This window comes from Hippoglossus stenolepis, chromosome 22 (genome assembly GCF_022539355.2).
Source record: "Hippoglossus stenolepis isolate QCI-W04-F060 chromosome 22, HSTE1.2, whole genome shotgun sequence".
NCBI classification, from domain to species: domain Eukaryota; kingdom Metazoa; phylum Chordata; class Actinopteri; order Pleuronectiformes; family Pleuronectidae; genus Hippoglossus; species Hippoglossus stenolepis.
In genome coordinates this window covers 5,482,687-5,503,157 of record NC_061504.1, presented here as the reverse complement: position 1 = coordinate 5,503,157, position 20,471 = coordinate 5,482,687, and the positions used below count along the sequence as shown (strand labels likewise).

The following is a 20,471-nucleotide window of genomic DNA, read 5'->3' as shown; positions in this document are numbered from 1 at the left end:
GAGAAATGCTATGATCTTCAAGGTCAAACCCGGCACAGCAAAACAGAAAAGGGAAATCTCCCCCTGCTCCCGGCTCCCTGTCTACGCGGCCCAGACAGATCCATGTCTAGTCCCAGGGGGATTCAGCAACTGCCGGGTGACATTTTAAACATAATTGCTTCACCCGGTTGTATTTGTTTATTTTTGTGTTTACATTGGGAGCACAGACACAACAGTGTCTGATAAATTATTCATTGGATTGGAATTTAGGAGATAGCCATTTGTCCTGTTTGGGTGCACATACAATTTTTTTTTTTTCTTTTGTACATTTAGCTGATACTTCAATATCAAGAGATTTGCAATGATTGCATAAACATAGTAGAGGTCCAAAACAACAAGTTCTCAACAGTAATGATGGGCCGAACCCATAAAAACTTTCCAATCCCTGTCAATGCACTTGTGACAGAACCTACATGATGCAGCCACAGGAAGCTAATATGAGGCACTTCTTCACAAGATTCTTCAGTCTGTAGCCCTGTTTCTTCTTTGCCACGAAGACCCTGCAGGAACTCTTTGCATTTCCACAACAGGAACCAGGGCCTAAATAAAGCTTTGGCTAATTATTTAAAATAAAACAGTCCCTGGTTGGGGAGTAGTACTTAACGAAAGTGCATGAAACCTTTGGGGTGGGGCTTGCAACATACCTGACTGGTTCTCTTGTATGATGGAAGATGGTTGTGCTAGGGATGCGGCAGGACCCGTCTCGGGGTCCAGATTGAGGATGGGTGCTGTGATGGTGGTGAGCAGTTGCTCTTGATGCCTCTTCCTCTTTCTTTTAATATCAGTCTGCCTGGCTGCATTGTATGAGTGATTGTGGACACTGCTGAGGTCTTATGGCTTCTTATAAACTCTCAGGTTATTGTAAAGAATGCACTCGAGTTCCTACCAGCTCCATAGAGGGCTGGGGGTGACTTGGGCACTTTTTGCCTTTATAGCGCTGTGATAAAACTCTGATCTGTGGCCACTGACTGTATCAATTTCCCTATAACTATGTAGCTCCAAAAAAAAATTAATTAACTGCTTTTGTGAACACTGTGGCTAATACACTGTACATGACATTTGCGGAGCTGGCTTCTGAAGTCACGCGGCAGAGTCGGGTCTTAACAAGATCATTGAACTAACCTCCACAAGAAACGCATGTTCAACTCTCAGGCCTCATTAGCAGCTGCAAGAGAAAGTTCCTGTGTATTTATATCGAGCAGTGCTCAGCAATAAGCAACTCCCTGCTGTCAACGTGGATTCTTCTCCTGCTGAGCTCTTGGCTTAACACGAAATAGTCTCCCTCTGTTAGGACTTATTTTGGGTTTGATTCTGCTTTACACCAGATAGTCTCCTCAAAGCAGCAGCGTTTATGGGAAATGTGGTCTTCATTTTCAGAAACAGTAATATAGATTACCAATGATTTATGGTATTATAGGATTTATCTCTTATAATAGTGTATTTGTTGTGTAATATGTTGAAGATACCCAATTATTTTATTGAGAGTTGTGTTATCTTTTTAATTGGATGTGCCTGTTCATGTGTGGCAGGTGTGCACCTTTCTCACCAGTACCTCTCCTCAACTTGCAGCTCTGCCATATCCTTGCTTTTTTGCGCACACTTAACGTGACACCAACACACACAGACACAAATTCTCCCTCAGTTTATCCGTCTCATTTCTCTCTCTCTCTGCTGCCGCCTGGAGATAAAGATAAGCTGATTTAGCAAACTACATTGTGTACGAATGGTTAAATGATTTTGATTTCTATACCGTTGCAAATTGATTTCTGCATTTCCATATTCGCCTGCGATCGCTCGTCAGATAAGCGGTTTCATTTGGCTTCGCTGCATTCTAGCATGGCATCGCGTGTGTCATTGGGTTTCTGTATGTGTGTCTGTGTGTGTGTGTAGATTTGAGGAGGTGTTGATAGAGATGTGTGAATATGGCTGCCATTACTGACCCTCTCATGTTGGCACTTGGCATTACAGTGAGTGAGGTCTTCTGTCCTTTTTCACATGCGCACACGCACACGCACACACACACACACACGCCCATGCCCACTCTCACACCTCTCTCACTTTTATGTGTGAGACACGGCTTTCAGATGTCATGTGCTTTTGTCACCTCATGGAGGAAGGCCAGTGTAGGCAGGCATCCACACATAGAGAGACGTCTCATCCCACATATCCAGCTGCTGTCCTCTGGTTCAGCTGCATCATCTGCGACACTCACTTTAAAACCTGTATGGTTTCATGTATTTTTTAAACCAAGCAGAATCCTTCAAATGTAAACAGCAGTTGTGCAGGTGAGTGCTGACACAAAGTGTGTATAAAATTAAAATGAATATGCTGATAATACAACAGTTTAGTGTACCATACAAACATCATATCCTTATATTGTGAAAAGTGTTCAGAATCTGTACCACCAGGCACATCTGAAGCCATAATCCTATTTACACTTCCGCTATATGTGATGGTCCTGTTTCCATGGTGATATATAATATATGTAATGCAACACACCATTATTTTGTTTACACAGGGATATTTGTGACTAGGCTGCAAATCCGAAGCTTATACTCAGGGAAAAATCCAGAGTCTGGTTTTATATCAGGTCTGCTCTCTGTCTCTCATCATGTGACTGCAGTGCACCCTTCTTCCCAGCAGAGAGAGCTCCAGTTAGGTACCACGGCTGCCGTGATGTATTAAGTTGCAGAGGCTTGGCGGGTGACTGGTCTGCAGCACTTAGGAACCGATCCCATCGTTTGGATTTCGCTTCGTTCTTGCAACAACAAAAAAATTATCTGGCCAGGATCTTTTTTTGTCATGTGTTTCAAAAGCTGCAGTTGACATTTTCAGATTTTTCTCTAGAGGAAAAAAAAAACGACTGGATTTGGCTGTTGCAGGGCTAATGAAGAATAGTCAGGATAGTGAGTCAGTCCTCTTTGTCTCCCTCCCTCAGGTTTCATTGCTTGTCTTGGCGTCTTTCTTTGCCAATATTGTATTTGTTCTCAGAGTGCACCCACTATCCCACGTCTTATCTCTCCCCACATGCATTTTTATCTTTTGTGTGACGCAGATCGAGAAAGATTCAAAGCTTTAATTTGTTTTAAAGACTAATGAATGGTCACAAAAATGAATGTATGTAGTCAATCCTGGCACTGATGTGATATAATCTAATAGCTATTGCTGTTGTGTGGCCATTTTTTGTGTTACTGTATAGTTTTTGTCATATACTGCAAACCTGTAAAGAAAAATCCCTTGTCTACTTTTAAAACGCTGAGCAGGACAGTAACTCATTTACTTCCTGATATGCAGGAGGAAAATGCGCCTCATTCAGATTTTATTTCCTGTGACATTTGAAAAGTTTGTGTAAAATGCACTTGTGAGTTGTATGAAAACAACTTCCTCTCTTCTCCTCTCTGTTTGTGATGTACTGTACCATGATGGTCTGACATATGTTCTCATGGGGGCTTTTCACTTTCTACTCCCCTTTCAACTTAACACGCTGAAAGGAAGAGCATTGTAGGAAGGTCACTCACACACACACACACACACACACACACACACACACACACACACACACACACACACACACACACACACACACACAGACACACAAAAGTAATGTTAGAAGAACGAGCATGTGATTTGAAGGTAGTGGCAGCTCTCCTCTGAAAATATGCGTGAGCTTTTCACCTGAATGACTTGCCCTTCACACAGGAGTGCACTTGATACGATGGCATCAGTGATGGCTTCAGACTTGTGCTTCTGGTCTATTGGAGCCACTTTACTAAAGGGCTTCTTCACGGAGCCTTTAAGAGTGGTTAGCAATTGTCAGAAAACACCCTGCTGATGATAAATGATAGAATGATGAGAAGAAATAAAAAATATTGTGTATATAATTCCATTATTCTGTCTTTCTACCACTCTCTCTCCACAGTACACTAGAAACAACCTTCGACACCACGGTAACCACTGAGGTCAATGGGCGAAGTCTCCCAGCCCTCACTACACGCTCCTCCCCCATGGCCTGGCGACTGGGTCAAACCCAGACCCCTCGTCTCCAGGCAGGCGATGCCCCCTCAATGCCCAGCAGCTATGCTGCGCCCAGGGCGAGCTCGACAGGGGCTGGCACCACCACAGGGCGCTACAGTGGGCACACGGACGCCACCAGGTTTGTGTACAGTGCCCCCCTGAGGCGAGCAGCAGCGGCAGGGTCGAGGGGGGCTGAGCAGGGGGAGAAGGGAGAAGGAGGGCTGGAGAGAGGGAAGCAGATGGAGGTGGCAGGGTACATGAGTGATGGGGACATCCTAGGGAAGAACGGCCGGATGGATGAGATCACCAGCGGGTAGGATAAGCATGTTAGCCTCCATTGACACACTGACTAATTCCAAGTTTCTGCTTTAATGGTGCTACTAACAAAGCTTATTGATAGGCCTACCATAAGTAAATTACAGGTATAGTCACATATAACTTAATTCATAGATCAGAAATCAGCTTTCCTTAGCTGTTCATAACTGAAAATATAGGCAGCTTTACAATGTTAACTGATGTAAACAAACTTTTAGTACAACAAAATAATGAATATCAAGTATTAAAACATACTAGATGATTTACTATTAACCTTATATCAATAAATAAGCATTTTGGGAAATAAACATACTTGCTATTTTGCTGAGAATTAGATTTAAAGATATCTACAGTCAGCAGACAGTTTGCTTAGCTGAGCTTATGACAAATGAAAAATAGGGGAAACAGCTGGCCTGGCTTTCTCAAAAGGTAAAGCCGAGGTACCTGTGTTTGCACAGCAGCCTGATGACAACGCTTCAGGGAGTAACTGCTCTCAGCCCAAAAAAATCTAACTTTTTTAGTTTTTAGTTTTCATATATATTTAACAGATGAGTTTTCCACCATTACGGTGAGCTAAGCTAAGTGACTGGTAGCTACAGACATGAGAGCCTTGTTATTGATCTTCTCATACTCTTGGCAAATAAAGCTAATAAACAAATTGTCCAAAAGGCCTAACTATTTCTTACAATCAAATGCATCCATTTGAGTGACAGCAGATTCTAAAGTAGTGTTTTGAGTATTGGTGCGAAGGCATTTGTTTGATACTATAACCATGAACCATTTAACACCTGACGTTACTCGCGCTTGTTGCTATGGTGTGAAACAGCATTGGATTTGAAGTTGTGACTTGTACATGCAACACCGTGGCAATAAATGTGTTTCTTTGCCTTTGTATACTTGAAATATGTACTTGCGGTACATTTTACAACCTGCTCATGCTGATGAAATTTCTCAAGGCCACTGCATGAATGGGTATTAACTCAGCAACTTTGCTTTGATGTCTAAAGCAGAAGACGTCAGCTTTAATACACAATAGATTGGCCTTCTCATACTTCTTAAAACGCCACCTTTAAAACACCATTTGTCTTTTGAAGCATCATGAATATAAGTGACACATTTCTGTTCACCGTTAGCTGCGTATTCACACAGTTGCCAAGGTCTCAGCAATTTTTTTTTCTCTGTGCATCAATACAAATAGCCTGCTGACATCCACCAAGGCTATCATTGGCTTGTCATGCCTGGAGAAGAAAGGTTCAAGTAATAGATTACATGAATGAGGGAAGATAAATCAGTGTCTTCCAGAAAACGTTGTGACAACACAAGTGTGGGCATCTGACCTTCATTCTCTCGATAGCAATAAATGCCGTGAGCAAGTGGTGGGTGTGCTGAAAAAAGCAGTTCATCTTCCGCGCACACACACACTTGGCATCCGTGCACTCAAGATTTCCCAAAAGGAGTAATGGGGGATGATGCAAGTGGCAGTTAGGCGAGGAGTAATGGAGCTCAGCATCTATAGGGTTAAAGATGTGTCAGAAGAGAAGATGTAGCAACACATCAGGAGGGAAAGGTGATTAGCTGAATTATTAGCTTAATTAGCTCAACACTAATGATCCCCATGTCCTATCAGCCGTGTCTGATAGCTGTCTGGCAGTCGCCTCTAATCCCACCACTTGCTCACTGCCATGTACACATCCGAAGATACACAAATTCACTTAATCATGCACCCATTTGTTATATATTTCTAAACAGAATTCATTAGTCAGATTATCCATTGATCAAACGAGGCTCTATCACATCTCTTGTTTAGCTAAATTAATTTGTTGCTTTTCATTATAAAAAAACAAAAAAGAAAAAATCGAATAAGTAAACTTTTGGTGTCAAACTAAGCTCAGACATCGACTTCCTCTAATTGGTTCTCCTCTCACAGATACCTCACAGACGGCGGCCTCCATCTGTATGCAAGGAGCACAGGCCGAGGCTCAGACGTGGCTTCTTCGCGAGAAATATCCCAGAGAGGAAGCAAAGAGATGCAGGGAGACATAGACAGGTAAGGCTGGAGTCTGTCAATCATGCGGCGCTGCTCGCTCTGCTGACGTGTGTTTGATGCGCGTTTGGACCGCACCCATGTCTATTTAGGTTTTCCAAGGACACGTTGAATGGATGAAAGCGCGTTGTTGAATATCCCAATTTGCATACGCTGTCTGCGTTTTTGCATTTCAGTTTTCCCTTTTGGCGTTTAGCTGATGTTCCTCTCTGGAGAAGCCTGCGATGGCTTCAACAGTACAAGCCTCAGTAACTTCGCCGGTTGCCAATCACTTTTAGCTACAGCCAGGTGTGCGTTGCAAGGGTAAATCCAGCCGACTGTTCTTTTGCGGCCAGTGATGCGTGTGCCTGAGAAAAGCAGCGCCGAGAATGGCAGAAGGGTTGAAAACAGAACAAGCAGAAACTGCAGGCGCATCCTCTGAGAGCCAATTGCATAGAAATGATGTAAAGCCCGCTGAAGCATTCATCTCTGTGACAGCTACCTAACCAGCAACTTAGCATGCAAACGGGCAGAAGTAATTAGAACAAACTGGTACAAAGAGTTATCTAGATTTAAACATATGTTTTTTTTTGTTTTGTTTTTTTAAATGAACTAGATGAACGCTGTGTGGTTTTGTTTCGTTTACAGCGCTAATTTGCACCTGCACATAGAGGACTGTATGAATATCTATATCACAAGTGGTTTTAAAGCACTGACATTATACAAAAGTTATCATAAAGTGAGGAGGAGTTAATACCTGAGTGTCTAACTTTATTGATACTAGGTCAGTGCCCGTTCTAAACCTGCCTGCTTGGAACGGACTGTTTGCTTGGTCTGACGTAATGCTGGTTGCAGCTTTCCTTCTGAAACTGTAAAAGTGACCTGCAGTAATTTAGTAAAGACAGGCTGCAGGTCTCAGCCCCCAGAACCCTGAAGCTGTGCCACCACTACTGAACAATTAGCTGTTCACCAACCACACTAAATTCAACACTGCACTTCCTTGGGCCATACACAACACACATACCTAGTGTGAAGTCAATAAGATTAATTGTTTTGGAGATATGCGTTCCACAGACAGAGATTTCTAGAATCAGTAGGAAGATAGTGTTGGAGAAGAAATTGATACATTTGTATACACTTGTATATACAGGCTTACTACAGGTTAGATAAGACAGAAGGGGAAAAAAAGGTGAAAGCTTTTGGGCAGCGACAGATGACATGGTGCAAACACACGGTCTTATTTGCTCATCATCACATCGAGTAAGAGAAGCAAAGCCTCAAGCAGAAAGTCCTAAATAAGTTGATGTCCTCCAGAGGTGATAGTCAGGCCACCTCACTACTGCAGGGACATCTAAGACGCGATATTGATTTGATGCTGTCAAGCGGAGATTGTGATGGCAGGCCTTCAGAAAGGCCTCTGGGAACCAACTGATGCGGTGACATTTCCCAGTGTCGCAACTTCAACTTCTGCCAAGATTTTAATGAGTCGCAGTGTTAAGAGGAGTGGGAAGCCTGAAACGCAATCAGATATGGCTCTCAACAATTACTTAGCTTTTCTTATAGTGCTTTAAATAAATACACTCTAAGCCAAGATGACAGCATGCATCAGAATTCCAATAACTCTAAAAAATGAAGCTTGGTTTCCTCAGTAATTTTGGTTGGACTTTCAGATTGCTATGAGATTGCCTCAGTCAGTTTCAAGAAAAGCTTAATGGGATAAATGTGCATGTGGTTGCGTAAGGCACATTTAGATGGAGTGAAGTACGACTTGCAGATGTGCTTGCTTGTATCTGTGTCTTTGCCACTTGTTTCACAGGGCAGACAATCCTGCTGCTTCTGGGTTTCGTGCTCTCAATAGCACGTTTGTCACAACAGTCAGTCAAGCCAGTCCGATCATATCTGTGTTCGGTCGAGCGTCAAAACACATTGGGCCTGACCGGAGGTTGAGAATAGGCGATTAACCTGCCCCCGTCCGTCTCAGACTGATCTGCCTGTCAGACTTTGACACTCAGGCAAAGGGAAAGATTGGCTAAGAATAAATATGAACCCTATGAACTGTCTCTTCCATTTGCCAAGTCTCATGCTTGTGTTGTATCTCAGCATTTAAATATTTTTGGCCCAAAGTGTCTCTCACCTTGACTTGACATAAATCAAAAATAAAGCAGTTTTCTCAGCTAAAGTCGGTGTTAGTGCTCTGGGCCCTAGGGGGTGTGAGGAAATATTGATGCCTGCTTCCCCTTAAGATGCCTGCAGGCAACACACTCCCAGTAGGATCAGGATTTGTACTCAGGAACCCGGTTTCCTTCCTGCTTTCCTTCCTCTCTTTCCGCTTACAAAACTGTATAAATGTTACACACACAAATACACACATGAACAAACACACATGATGCCTCCCCGGCCTCCCTCTGACTTGTGTGATTGTCAGACGCTGAGCTGTCACTTCCCACTGACATACGACAAAGCTCAGGGGGGGAATTCATTTCCGAAGCGATTACTCGCTGGGCTTCACACCTCAGCCTGGCTTTAGCTCGTTCTGTGAGACAGGATCTGCCCTCCATGATCCGTTCCTTCTCTATCCAGGAGCATTCGTCTACTTTTCCACACAACCCCCACAGATAAGGCCCAAGTTCAAACAATCAGTTCACTGACTCTGTAGAATTTTTCAGGAATGATAAGCCAAACATTTATTCTGAGCCTGCAAGTGAGTCAAATCCAAAATGTCTACTTTCTCTTTCCCTGATGGCCCAAAGTTTTTTCACATTTAGCTGATCAACACATATTTAAAAGCCTCTGAACCTGGCAGGTGGTGTCGAGGTCTGAATGTTAGGCTTCCTTTTGAACAAGTGGAAAATAAAGCCTCCTGTGGCTCATCTTAGGCTTCAAATAAGTCAGCCGTTATTTTTGGTGAAAGTGTCGAACTCGCATTAATCTAAGCCTCTGATCAGACCCCGAGAGATCCGATCACAAGGGGTCAGTGCAAAGTACAGGTCTGAAAGCATCCAAATGTGTCCTGAATGCGCCCTGAGATCTGATCACCTCAACCAAATTCAGAGGTGGTCCGATCACTCACAGGAAACACATAGACAGATTCAAGACATAATGATCGCATCTCTTCGGACGGATGTTTAACAGAGCTATAGATAGATGTGGACCAGTCTAAAATATTTTCATGAAAAAGGCCCCTGGAGAAACAGGTTTGCTGTAGAGAAGGACGTCTTTGTTGTCTTCTTGACCTTGTGTGTTGAAAATCGAAGAAACTTTTATGAAGAATCTCTTTCTCTTAAACCCAAAATCTGTATTTTCTTCATTCAAACACAAGTTAGATTTAAGGTTTTGAATTACACATAATTTATTGTCCAGTATAACAGAAATGTATTCCACCCAGCAAATGTGCATAAATAGAAACATCTGTACGGTGTGCATATACAAAAGCCTCTTCATAGGTGTTTTGGTCTAAAAAGTTTGCGGTTTAGTTTCCTGTTTTGTCCCTGGCAAGTGGACGCACAGTGAGAAAGTTCTTATGGGTGGTACCTGGATTTAAGGTGCAGTTTGGGACAAATAATTTGGAAAGAATACTAAGTGTGTCGAAATGTCCCCTCTTCTCTTCCTTTCTTTTGCATCTCCTCTCATTTCTGAGCATTCATTGGGGAAGGTACACACATGCAGCCACACACGTACACAAGTGCACCTCCCTCACTCCCAGTACTGCTGCCACACTGGCAGTAGCAGAGAGACATCCTGGGAGGCAGAAAGCGGGAGTCGGTCTGCGCACATAAACTGAGCTCCCATGGGGCTCATTATTCTCTGCGCTTTTGTCCGTCCATGATGACTCCCCTGGCTGCCACTCACGGCAGCTTCCTCCCCAACCAACAGAGCCCCTGAGGAAAGGCGTCTAAGTGACTCATCAGATATAGACTCGTGGCCAGCAGGTGACTGAGACCATCTGGGGCTCAAACAGTGTGGGGTTATGTTTGCTGCAGTAAACCTGACATGACATATGTGCTTGATGTCATTGTAGGTGGTGTTAGATATTGCTCATCTCCATCTTTTTAAACAACAGGAAGTTATGTTTCTGCAGGTGGTTTGGAAGGAGGAGGATGAACCTGTGAAGTCAAAATTTAGATTTAAGTACCTTGATCAGCGTGAGCCTCTGTTTTTTACGTAAGCGTGAAAGAAACCGTAATAAGTTTAGCGTCAAATATGAAGTTGCTCTTGGAGGTGTTTTTTAAATTATGCTATGAATAGAATTTCCTGAAACTGACCATCTGCCCCAGAGCAGAACAAAGGCTCAGATCCCTCTTTTAATCAGTCCGTTTCAAAACAATGGTGAATTCAGCCTTGGCTAAAAGCCCCTTTCTAAAAATACCCTCCTGTGTGTCATGCAACATAGATGAGTGCATACTCAAGGCTTTACTGTCAAGAAAAGACACCAGAGGAGAATGTTTTGACACAGGCTCCCGTTCTCAGCAGACACATGAATAAGTAACAGGGGCCTTCTCTTTTTGCATCCTGGTGTCTGCCCTCTCTCTCGCTCTCTCTCTCTTTCTCTCCCCCCCCCCCTCACCCTTCTCTTTCAGGGCTGGACTGTGGCAGCTGGCTCTGCATTTTTTTGGGGGTTATGTGAAGCGTTAGGGGATTGGAGACAAGCTTGTGTTTGAATGTGTGTTGTTTTGTGTTGACCATGCTTGACAAACAGTTCGCTTCTTCGACTTCGAAGACTGTGTGCGTGCGTGCGTGCTTGCGTGCGTGTGTGTGTGTGTGCAGATTCCTGCATACGTGTGTGTGTGTTACTGAGCAGCAGGATCCCGGCTGTCACTCTGAAGAGCACTGACAGTCGTGGGGAAGCTGCATGGCTCGTCGGTGCTGCCGTAAGCAGCGGGGAGATTTGCAGGAGACTGTTTTTAACCATCAGCGACAAAGTCGGTCTTATATAAGTTTCTCTGTAGCTCATCTCTGCTAGGGGCCCCACTTAGGAAGAAAATATCCTATCTTATGCTGCACCTGAAACTGCAGTGCTTCATATTTCCGTTTTCGAGCTTTCTGAAGTCTTCTGGCGCCTGTCAGTCTGTTTCTGTTTCGAGGCATTTGTCTATTTTCAGTCTTTCCAGCGTAAGAAGGAGCACACAGACACACAAACTAAACTTAGCTGACTATGCAGATGTGTGCCCTCGAAGACACACACATATTCCCTCTGAAGTACTGTACAGTCAGATTGTGGCCCTTACCAACACATGCAAATTTGCCTCCACTTATTCAGATGAGCTCAAAGGAAGATTTCCTCCTTCTGGAAGTTTGGAATTTTTTTCTCTTACTTTTTCACTGTCTGGCATTGACTGAATTGTGTTTCCCACTCTGGATGCTGCTCCTTCTATTTATAATTGATCTGAATATTTTTCATATTCTCCTGCAGGAGAAGCCTGGTATCCTCATTAATTACTGTACTCACTGAATTAATAAGTGAAGTCGAGTAGTTACAGAATGAGCGGTAGTGGAATAAAAAGACATCGTGCCCTACTTCCTTTTTCTGAATGTGAGGTTTGGGTCCAATGAATCAGGTTGCATTTTCCCCTTAGAGTCTCCAACGTGCACAGGTACTGTTTCACCACTTAAGCCTCACAGTTTTTGTAGTTTTACACAACCTAAGTAATATTTTATTCAAAACATCCTATTTTGTGTTACTGTGCATAGGAAAAAACTTCAATGCACTATTTTAATCAAAACTTGAACTACTCTATACAACATATTAGGATGTCAAGTAGGATTCTTGTTTTATTTTAACGGCTTCTTTACATTTTGCTCAGTGGCTCAGCATTGACTCTTCTGTTAGTACATTGTGCTGTGGTTTCTGTTCCTTCACTGAGCCTGGTTTAAGCCGCTCTCAGCATGATGATCTTTGGTCCATATGCTTCTCTGACGGTGAACCGCAGCTCTGCCTGTCAGGGGCAGGTTATTAGGTGAAAGACAACATGGTCATTAGTGTCTTTGTAGATTATTGAGACATTAATTATGAAATATATGATCACAAAGCCTTGTGACAGCATAAGTTAGAAATATATGGCCTATAGCCACCACCTCATTATATTTTTTTAATTAACTTCTGTAAGTAATGAGCAGTCCAGAATGACTGCTAGTTCATTGCACTAATGGGAATTTTTCAGTTTCACATTTTAAACATACTTTGACTATATTATATATACGTCGACCAAGGACGTTACATTTTCATTTGCGTTTATTAGTTATGATTTACACAAAAATCGACGAAACCAATTTCCATAAAATGTTTGACCCAAGAAAGAATCCATTCAATATCTGAGTTTATCAAATCAAAAATGTTCTCACTTTCTTTAACATGGTGAGATAGGAGGTTGAGGTATGCACTCATCAAGCACCTATCTAGTTACTTAAAACTTTAAAGGAGACTGATGAACCAAGTCAATGAACTGTTACACCAATAATACAGGGTGTTTAACAGAAGTAACAGAAGTGTGTTTGTATGTCATCACTTCATTACATGATATGTTTGACAACAGAAGACTGACATAAGATATAGTGGGGAATAAGAATATAATTCTGCTCATTTTCTGATCCACCTCTATCTATCACATCTCTGGTTCAGGGAGCAGGAACCTTTATGGCTTATCATTCCCTCCTTTATCTCTATATCTGTCATTGTCACAGTGTATGTGCATAAATCTTTACACCCTGTTTTCATGCAAATTGTCCCATACTCACATGTCTCAACTCTGACTCTATGGGATTTATGGGAAACAGTGATGCCCTGATGATGACTCACCTTAAGGTGACACAAAGGTGACATAAGAGGCTAATAATACATACATATTCCTCCCTAGTGCATGTATGTGCTAAACAGGTCATACATGAAGATTGTATGTTACCCCACATTAATTCCTGTGTTTGGCCCAGGCCATATAGTTGTCAGGGTTGTTGGATTTCAGTGACTCATTCTAGCTTTATTCTTAAGACCTAAGACATTGCCACCTTGTGTCATTTATCACAAGCTTAAGGGTTATCGTTGGCTCCCGCTGAAAGACTTAAAACTCCACATGTAATGGACTCAAAATGTCCATAAATATCAAATAAGTGGTGCTAAGTGTTGGTGTGTAAGTCCAACTGTTACCACAGCACTACATTAGAGTTACTGTGAATAGGGAAGTGGTCTATTGATCTTTACAGAGAAGTGATGTAGTGCTTTATTAAAAAGAGAGCAATTCTCTCCATTACAAGCACTGATTCCAATATATCTTGAGTCTTAACGCTGTGGTGATTTAAAACTTTTAATCAAATAAGTTTGTCTATTTAAAAGGCCGAGTGCTTGCAGAGGGGGAAAGCAGCGGTTATTTGACTGTTGATGCAGAGCCTGTGCCCCTGAGAGTTTACTAGGACTGGGAATTCATTTAAAAGATTGAATTGTCTGTATGTCTGCACTCGAAGCGGTTTCTTTGTCATGCGGTTGGCAACAAGTTGTGATGAAATGAAAGGACAACCTTGAAAATCAAAGCAACATAATTAGATGTTGTTAGCATTTAGAAACGTATTGTATGTGTGAATTGTGTGATGGCATTTGTGGTCAGTTTTTCTGTATTTTAGAGTCAGTGCAGTTTGTTGTCATGCTGTTGTTAAATTGGAAAATTCATTCTTGCCTTATTTCTGAACAACATTTGAGGACTTGGGAAGGATGTACAGATGCTACAGTTTTGTGTTTCCACCAGTGTGATAATACTGTTGATGGATTAAGTCAGAACTGCTAATTCAGGATGGATTTAAGATAAAAGAACTAAAGACCCTCTGCTCCAGCTGCATCAATTCATTAGGTTGAGAATTTCTAAAGATATGACTCCATTCATCATCTGACAGCACTAATGAGTTAGTGAAAATAAGAATCGACAAAGCTCCTATCATTGCTATCATTTATTTTACTGGCACTGATTCCAGTTGCAGATTAAATATGGATTATAAAATATTAATCTTCTAAATGAATATGAAGTTGTACAGTACCTATTGGTGTTTGTATTCCTCTTTTGTGATCAGTGAAAGCCCTCCAGTTACCCAAATAGGATGTCAAGGGAGTTCATATTCAGTAAGTACATTTGTAAGACCATTTATTTTGCAGTTGTTGGACAAAAAAATGCACTAAGAGGCAGTGTAAATAATTTAATACCCCAGATAAAAAAAAAAACTCTTTCCATAGTGTAGCGTATTAAGTTGTCAAGTTTCAAGCATCAGGATTGACACACAGTTAAGGATTGATATAGAATTAATTGCGACAACCCTGTCAAGTCTCTTTCCCGCAGAGACTCAGCCGGTTGTCCGTTGCTCATCATTGATTCTGGACGCACACCGAGATCACTGGTGGTCGGGTTCTAACCTCAGCTGAGGAGCTTGGCAGAGCTGCAACTGTGCCGCCTCTGTCTATCACGTTGTAACGCTTTAATCCTAGATAGATGAAGGGTTCTCTTCGCCAGACCAGTTGAGGATGAAAGGTCTGGCGGTGAACAGTTTGCCAAGTCGTCTGCCACAGACAGCAGAGGCAGACGGCCGGGTGATCCTCTGATGCCCCACCCACTCACCCGCAACCCTCACCAGGGTGCGTGACCGTCTGGTTCGTGTTGCCCCTCCCATGCAAACCCATTTGTGTCTTGTATGCAGAGTGTTTGAATGCAGATATTTTCTAAACCTCATTTGTGGCCATCAACTAAAATATCTAATGATTATTTTCATTATTGATAAATCTAGTCACAATCTATCACAATTTGTCTGAACCCAACATCCTACCAGAATCCAAAATTCAAAGACCCTCACTTTACTATACTAATGATAAATAAAATCTCTGTCTTTCGACCCTCAACAACTGCTCATTACATCAGCTTAAACTTGGTGGGTGAACTTCTACAGGTCCCCAGGAAGTGTGTTGTTAACTGTTGTATTTGGATGAACCTTCCATCTATTTTTATGTTTTGGGGAAAATACATAAATCCTGACCAACCCTGCTACATTGTATTTGTTTGTCTTGAGGTAGAAAACGTGTGAAACTGTTTTAGATTTGTTTATCTCCCTCCAGGCCACAGGAGGAGGTTGGCGGTTGGGGCGGCTGTGGGTAGGGAGCACTTATGTGGGCTGTTTGTTTGCACATTTGCCAGCGGTGTGCCATAGACTCGAACAAACCCCTGTCGGGATGTATTAGCCTGCCGGATATCCCTCGCCTCTGAACAGCTAAAGATTTTGTTGTCATCTTTGACTGCATTGCAGTAGGAAGCCTGGGCATCTTTACCAGCCGGGCCAGGCAGCGCTGACGTCCTGCCGTCTGTCACAGCTTGGCAGGAGAAGCATTTCCAGCCTGTCCTCCCAAGGTCACGTTGATTTTTAAATTGAGTTGTGCCGATCTGAATTGGATTCCAGTCAGTGACGCGAGAGCTTCTTTTCTTCTTTTTTTTGTCAAAATGCAAATGATTTTTCTCTTCCTGTGACACCTTGAGAAAAATAATCCATTACATTATTATTTGGACAACTACCCACATTGCCTCTATTTATCACTCTGAACAATGTTTTACGTCTCTAAGTTTTGGGTGGCTAACACGAGCAGTAGACAGAAAATCCAAAGACAAGGTTAAAGCACAGTGTCTCACACGGTACATGGTGTCTTTGAGGAGATTTCTGAATTTCAGTCTCCAGGTGGTAGTAACTGTCCTCCGGCACTAGACTCCAACAAATGAAGATCATTATAACACTGAGCAGCTCTATATGACTTTGAAATAGGATGGCAGTGATGAAGAAGCCTGAGTTAGTCCTCCTAGATAAATAAAGATGAATGAACCAGCTCATTGTGCTGTTCTACCCACCATTAGGCTCTTTCAGTGGTCGAGATAAGAGCGTCATGAATAATGTTCCAACATGAGGCTGCATGGACAGACTTTTCTGAGCCACCTCACGTATTATGCATGAGATCACTTCCAGTCAGAGGCATCCTGCAAATATCGGGGACTGTCGGCTCTCATCCAGCAAAGCACTCCCTCCTTGATTTGGCTTGATTCTGCATTGTCATCCTCGTTTAATTAACCCTTGATAACCCGCCGCTGAAGACTTGTCTGATTGCCTCTCTCAAGGCGGACAGGCCCATCCTGCTGAGGAGGGGCGAGCAGATGAAGAGCAGGGAGGGGGAGCTGGCAGCAGCAGTAAGGGGTGAAAGTGGAAGAGTGAGGTAGTCCTTGATTCCTTTCTCTTTCGTTCCCATTCCTTCTCTGGACTCCTACTCGTCTCACAGCCTCTAGCTTCTCCGCCAGGTGAGCTTTAGCCAGTTTTCGAAGTAGGCGCGGCAGGGAAACAAACCAAAGCAAATCACTTCCGTGACAAGGCGACAGGCAGCGTCCATCCCATAGAGGTGAGTTGACAGCAAAGCTGGAAACTGGTCTACACACACACTCTGTGGCTTTGTGTTACGTTGAGTCACAGTGTGAGTCAAAGAGAAAGTGAGCCTATTAGCAACTTTGGCAGATGCAAAAATGGCAGGAGAGGGAAGAATAAAGTCATTTGCATGGATGTCTTGTTTTGTAATTGGAGGAGCTCAGTGGCATTAACTGGGATTAGGTTATTCTACAGGAAAATGGGGATGAGTGCTTTCCATTTACATCACAGTGCTCTGTGCTTAATGTGTGTGTATGTATGTATGTGAGGGAGAGAGGAAGTACAGGAACACTCCTTAAGTGACAGTTATTGTCATGTTGGTTGAGAAGGACGTCTTTGTTGGGGCTTTGTTGTGTTTTATCCTAACTTGAGCTCGCTGTGTGGACAGTTAGTCATTATTGTTTTTAACTTGAAGGAAGCATCCATATAACACAAAAATGTCAACACTTAAAGACATATTATCTAACAAAAATGGAACAAGTATTCAGAGTTAATATTCCTGTCGCAAATGAAGCTTACTTGTTCATATCCACATTCACAGTCCACACATTCAGTCTCAGCATCGCACTGTCAATCAAGCAGCAGCAGAAGCCCCTCTTCACCCGAGCTTTGAAAACAAGATGTTTATTTTATTAAAAAAATACCAACTGACGTCGAGAAACAGGAATTCACTCACAAGGTGATTTCTCCTTTATTTGTTGTCAGATGAGAACTATAGAATGTCTCTCCTGAATATCCATGTATATTCAGAGTCATCCATGGGATTTTAATGACATTTATAATACTTCATTAAATGAATTGTTAACATTAAAATGTGCCACAATTAGAGTTAAGGGTTTCTTAATCATAATTGATACAAACAACTCATAAATTCAAATTGGTCTCAATTCTTTGGTCTTTAGATGCCATTACAAATACATTTTGGTCCTCAGTGTTGTTATGTAAGAGGTCCACTTCCTCTGAAGTATTTGCATTGTCCTATCTGGAGGACATCCCTGATTAACTAACTTCAACACCATCAAATATTTGTCGATCCCCTCATCTCCTTTATCTCTTTGATACAGTGTAATCACCGCGGTTAGTTTTCCTTCATTCTGCTAATAGCATCTTGTCCTCTGGGCCGTAGAAGGAACAAGGAACAGCGCATTGAATATTGAATGAGATAATGTTTGCATGGTTGAGTGTCGCCTCAGCAGTGCATTCGCAGCATGGGAGCAGCTAGGTGCTGCGACACAGCAGGCCAAGAACAAGCATTTGCAATGGAATTCACCATAAGATAAAACAGTATGAAGGGTAGACATCCTCTTACATCCTCATTTGTTTCACTATTTTCTGTGTTGAAGTCACATCCTCCCACCTGGTCGCTGCCTTTGGTTTGTGAGCAGCTCTACTTGCATGTTTCTTACAGACTGTGTATCCCAACAGGTCCAGGGATTTGAAAACAGGTCAAACCTTTTCATGTCAGCAGTCATTATACAATTCTATACTCGACCCCACCATACACTGACCGCACTATGTAGGACATTGCAGTCCAAGGAAGCCCAGTTTTATTTGTCCAATGAATAGAAACATGGGAAACATGGGAAATACAGTGTGGTTTCAGGGGAATTTTTGGGAGGGAGACTTTGTCTTGCTTTGCTTGCACCATCTGCCGATTTCGCTTCTCGGCTTATGAAGCACAGGACAGAAGCTCATATCCTCCACCGCTGTCGTCTTTCAAGCATTCTGCTCTGTACATTGTTGCTCATTGTTAATTTAAGAAGTTATGACACAAAAGTCCGACTCACCCGCCCCCACTGTAGGGTTATTGAGTTTGCCTGTTCCTTTTTGATGGTGCAACCCCCAACCCGCCGCACGCCGCAGGAGATGCGGTGACGTGCATGTGAAAGCGTGCAGATCGGAGGGGAGGAGCTTGGTTAGCCACAGCTCTCTCCGAGCAATCAGAGCCGATCTTACCCCAGGGAGTCGGCCTGATGAAACATTTCAGCCTATTACAGACCGGCAAGCTCCCCGGAGGAGCGCCGCACTTTATTTCTGTTTTCTTTTCATTTAATCAATCTTTTATCTCAAGAGAATCCACTGCACATAGATGCTCCTCTTTAGCAGTCCCCAACCTTCTGATCACCCACAGAAATAAAACATCTATTACGTCATCAATGACTGTTCACTGAAGGTTTGCCCTGCCCTGTCTGCAGGGTTTAAAGGGGTGTCGTTCAATATCGATGACTAACCTAATACCTCATTCTGTCCTAAGGTATCTGCACATTGTTTGTATTTTCATTCAGCAATTTTGTTCCTTCCGTTTGTTGTCTTGCATTAGAAAAACTCAGTTTGTTAATTAACATGCATTTGCTTTAATAATTACATTTAAAGTATTGAATCTTTACTTTGTGCTTAAAAGACGTGCACTGTGACTCATTATGTTAATTAAGCGAGAATTACCCAAGAAATAGTTTTAATCATAATAACCGCAGTTGAGATTAATTCTCCATACAGAAGACTTTCAGTTTTGCATTAGAGGGACCACCCTAGGAGCAGAGAGCGATATGATGCTGCCAGGGGAAGCTGCACAAGATTATTCTCATGTTTAGATAAGAATTGTAAGTCAATGAGCTTCCTCACAGCCATCTGCCTCCGCTTTGGGTGTTATGATGATAGACTGCATGACAATCCTTTCACTGCTGTTTCATCATTTCTCGTTTTTTGTATTTCCCCAGTAAATCGGCAGCACTTGATGTCGTCTAGACCGATTTGTATCAGTTTGCAAGAAAATATTAAAAGTGACCATTGTCTTCTTTAAAAGAAGCTTGAATTACATTTTACACTCTTGTTTTGTCCTATAAGTTATTTTTGAAGCATCTTTCTCTCTGATAATTTAATGATTTTCTTCAGTAAATAACTATATTTATACACAGCGACAGAGTTTGATGTGTGTCTGCTGACAAAACCTGTTATGGAGCGCAGCCAAGTCACTTTGGACTGTTTCATTTTGTTTGGAGCAGCAAATTTTGCCTCCGTCTGCCCCAGCTGTCTGTCACGCACTGAAGGGTGGTCTCAGAGGAACGGCCAGAGTGCACTGCAACTCCCCCGTCTCTTCTGAGGGAAGAAAAACTGAGCAACGCGCTAACTCTACATGTGATTGTCAAGGTGACCCGGCAGCTAATGTCACCACCAAAACTTATAGGCCCCACCCAGCACTGACAGCACATTTAACCTTGGCGCTCCGTCAAATTGGAACAAGTCAGACGCAGTCGGCTGCTGTCAGATGAAGCTGCACTCACCTTAAAAACAAAGCCACGGTATCAGACAGGCTTAAAGGATGAGAGGGAACAATTAAAGGGAAACGACCCAGGCATATTTCAAAGCCATCGATTTACACGGGCTGTATTTGCAAAAGCCTGTTTTGTCTAGAAACACACTCACTAAAAGACTTGTGTTTGATATCAGAGCTCCTCTCACTGTGCTCAGCAGCAGCCTCTTTTTTTCTGAGAACTGCGTTAAAGCCGAAGATACACAGCTTCGAAGCTCAGACTGACAGCGAGGATGCCATTTATTTCTTTGTATGACACGATCCTCAGTGCATTAAACATCCATCTCTGAGGCGCGTCTCCGATAATGGCTTTGACTCGCGGGGAAATGGAATCTCAAATTGACAGATTAC

The 20,471-nt window shown here is 42.6% G+C and overlaps 1 protein-coding gene across 8 annotated transcripts in view; it reads left to right on the top strand.

Annotated features, from left to right (window-relative positions):
* nav3 (neuron navigator 3) overlaps positions 1-20,471 on the top strand; it is a 184,499-nt gene that overhangs the window by 126,044 nt on the left and 37,984 nt on the right. For all 8 annotated transcript variants that reach the window (XM_035147282.2, XM_035147281.2, XM_035147279.2 and 5 more), the window contains 2 exons: positions 3,959-4,366; positions 6,296-6,415. In XM_035147282.2, coding sequence (XP_035003173.1) covers positions 3,959-4,366; positions 6,296-6,415 — 528 coding nt within the window. The remainder of the gene's footprint in view (positions 1-3,958; positions 4,367-6,295; positions 6,416-20,471) is intronic.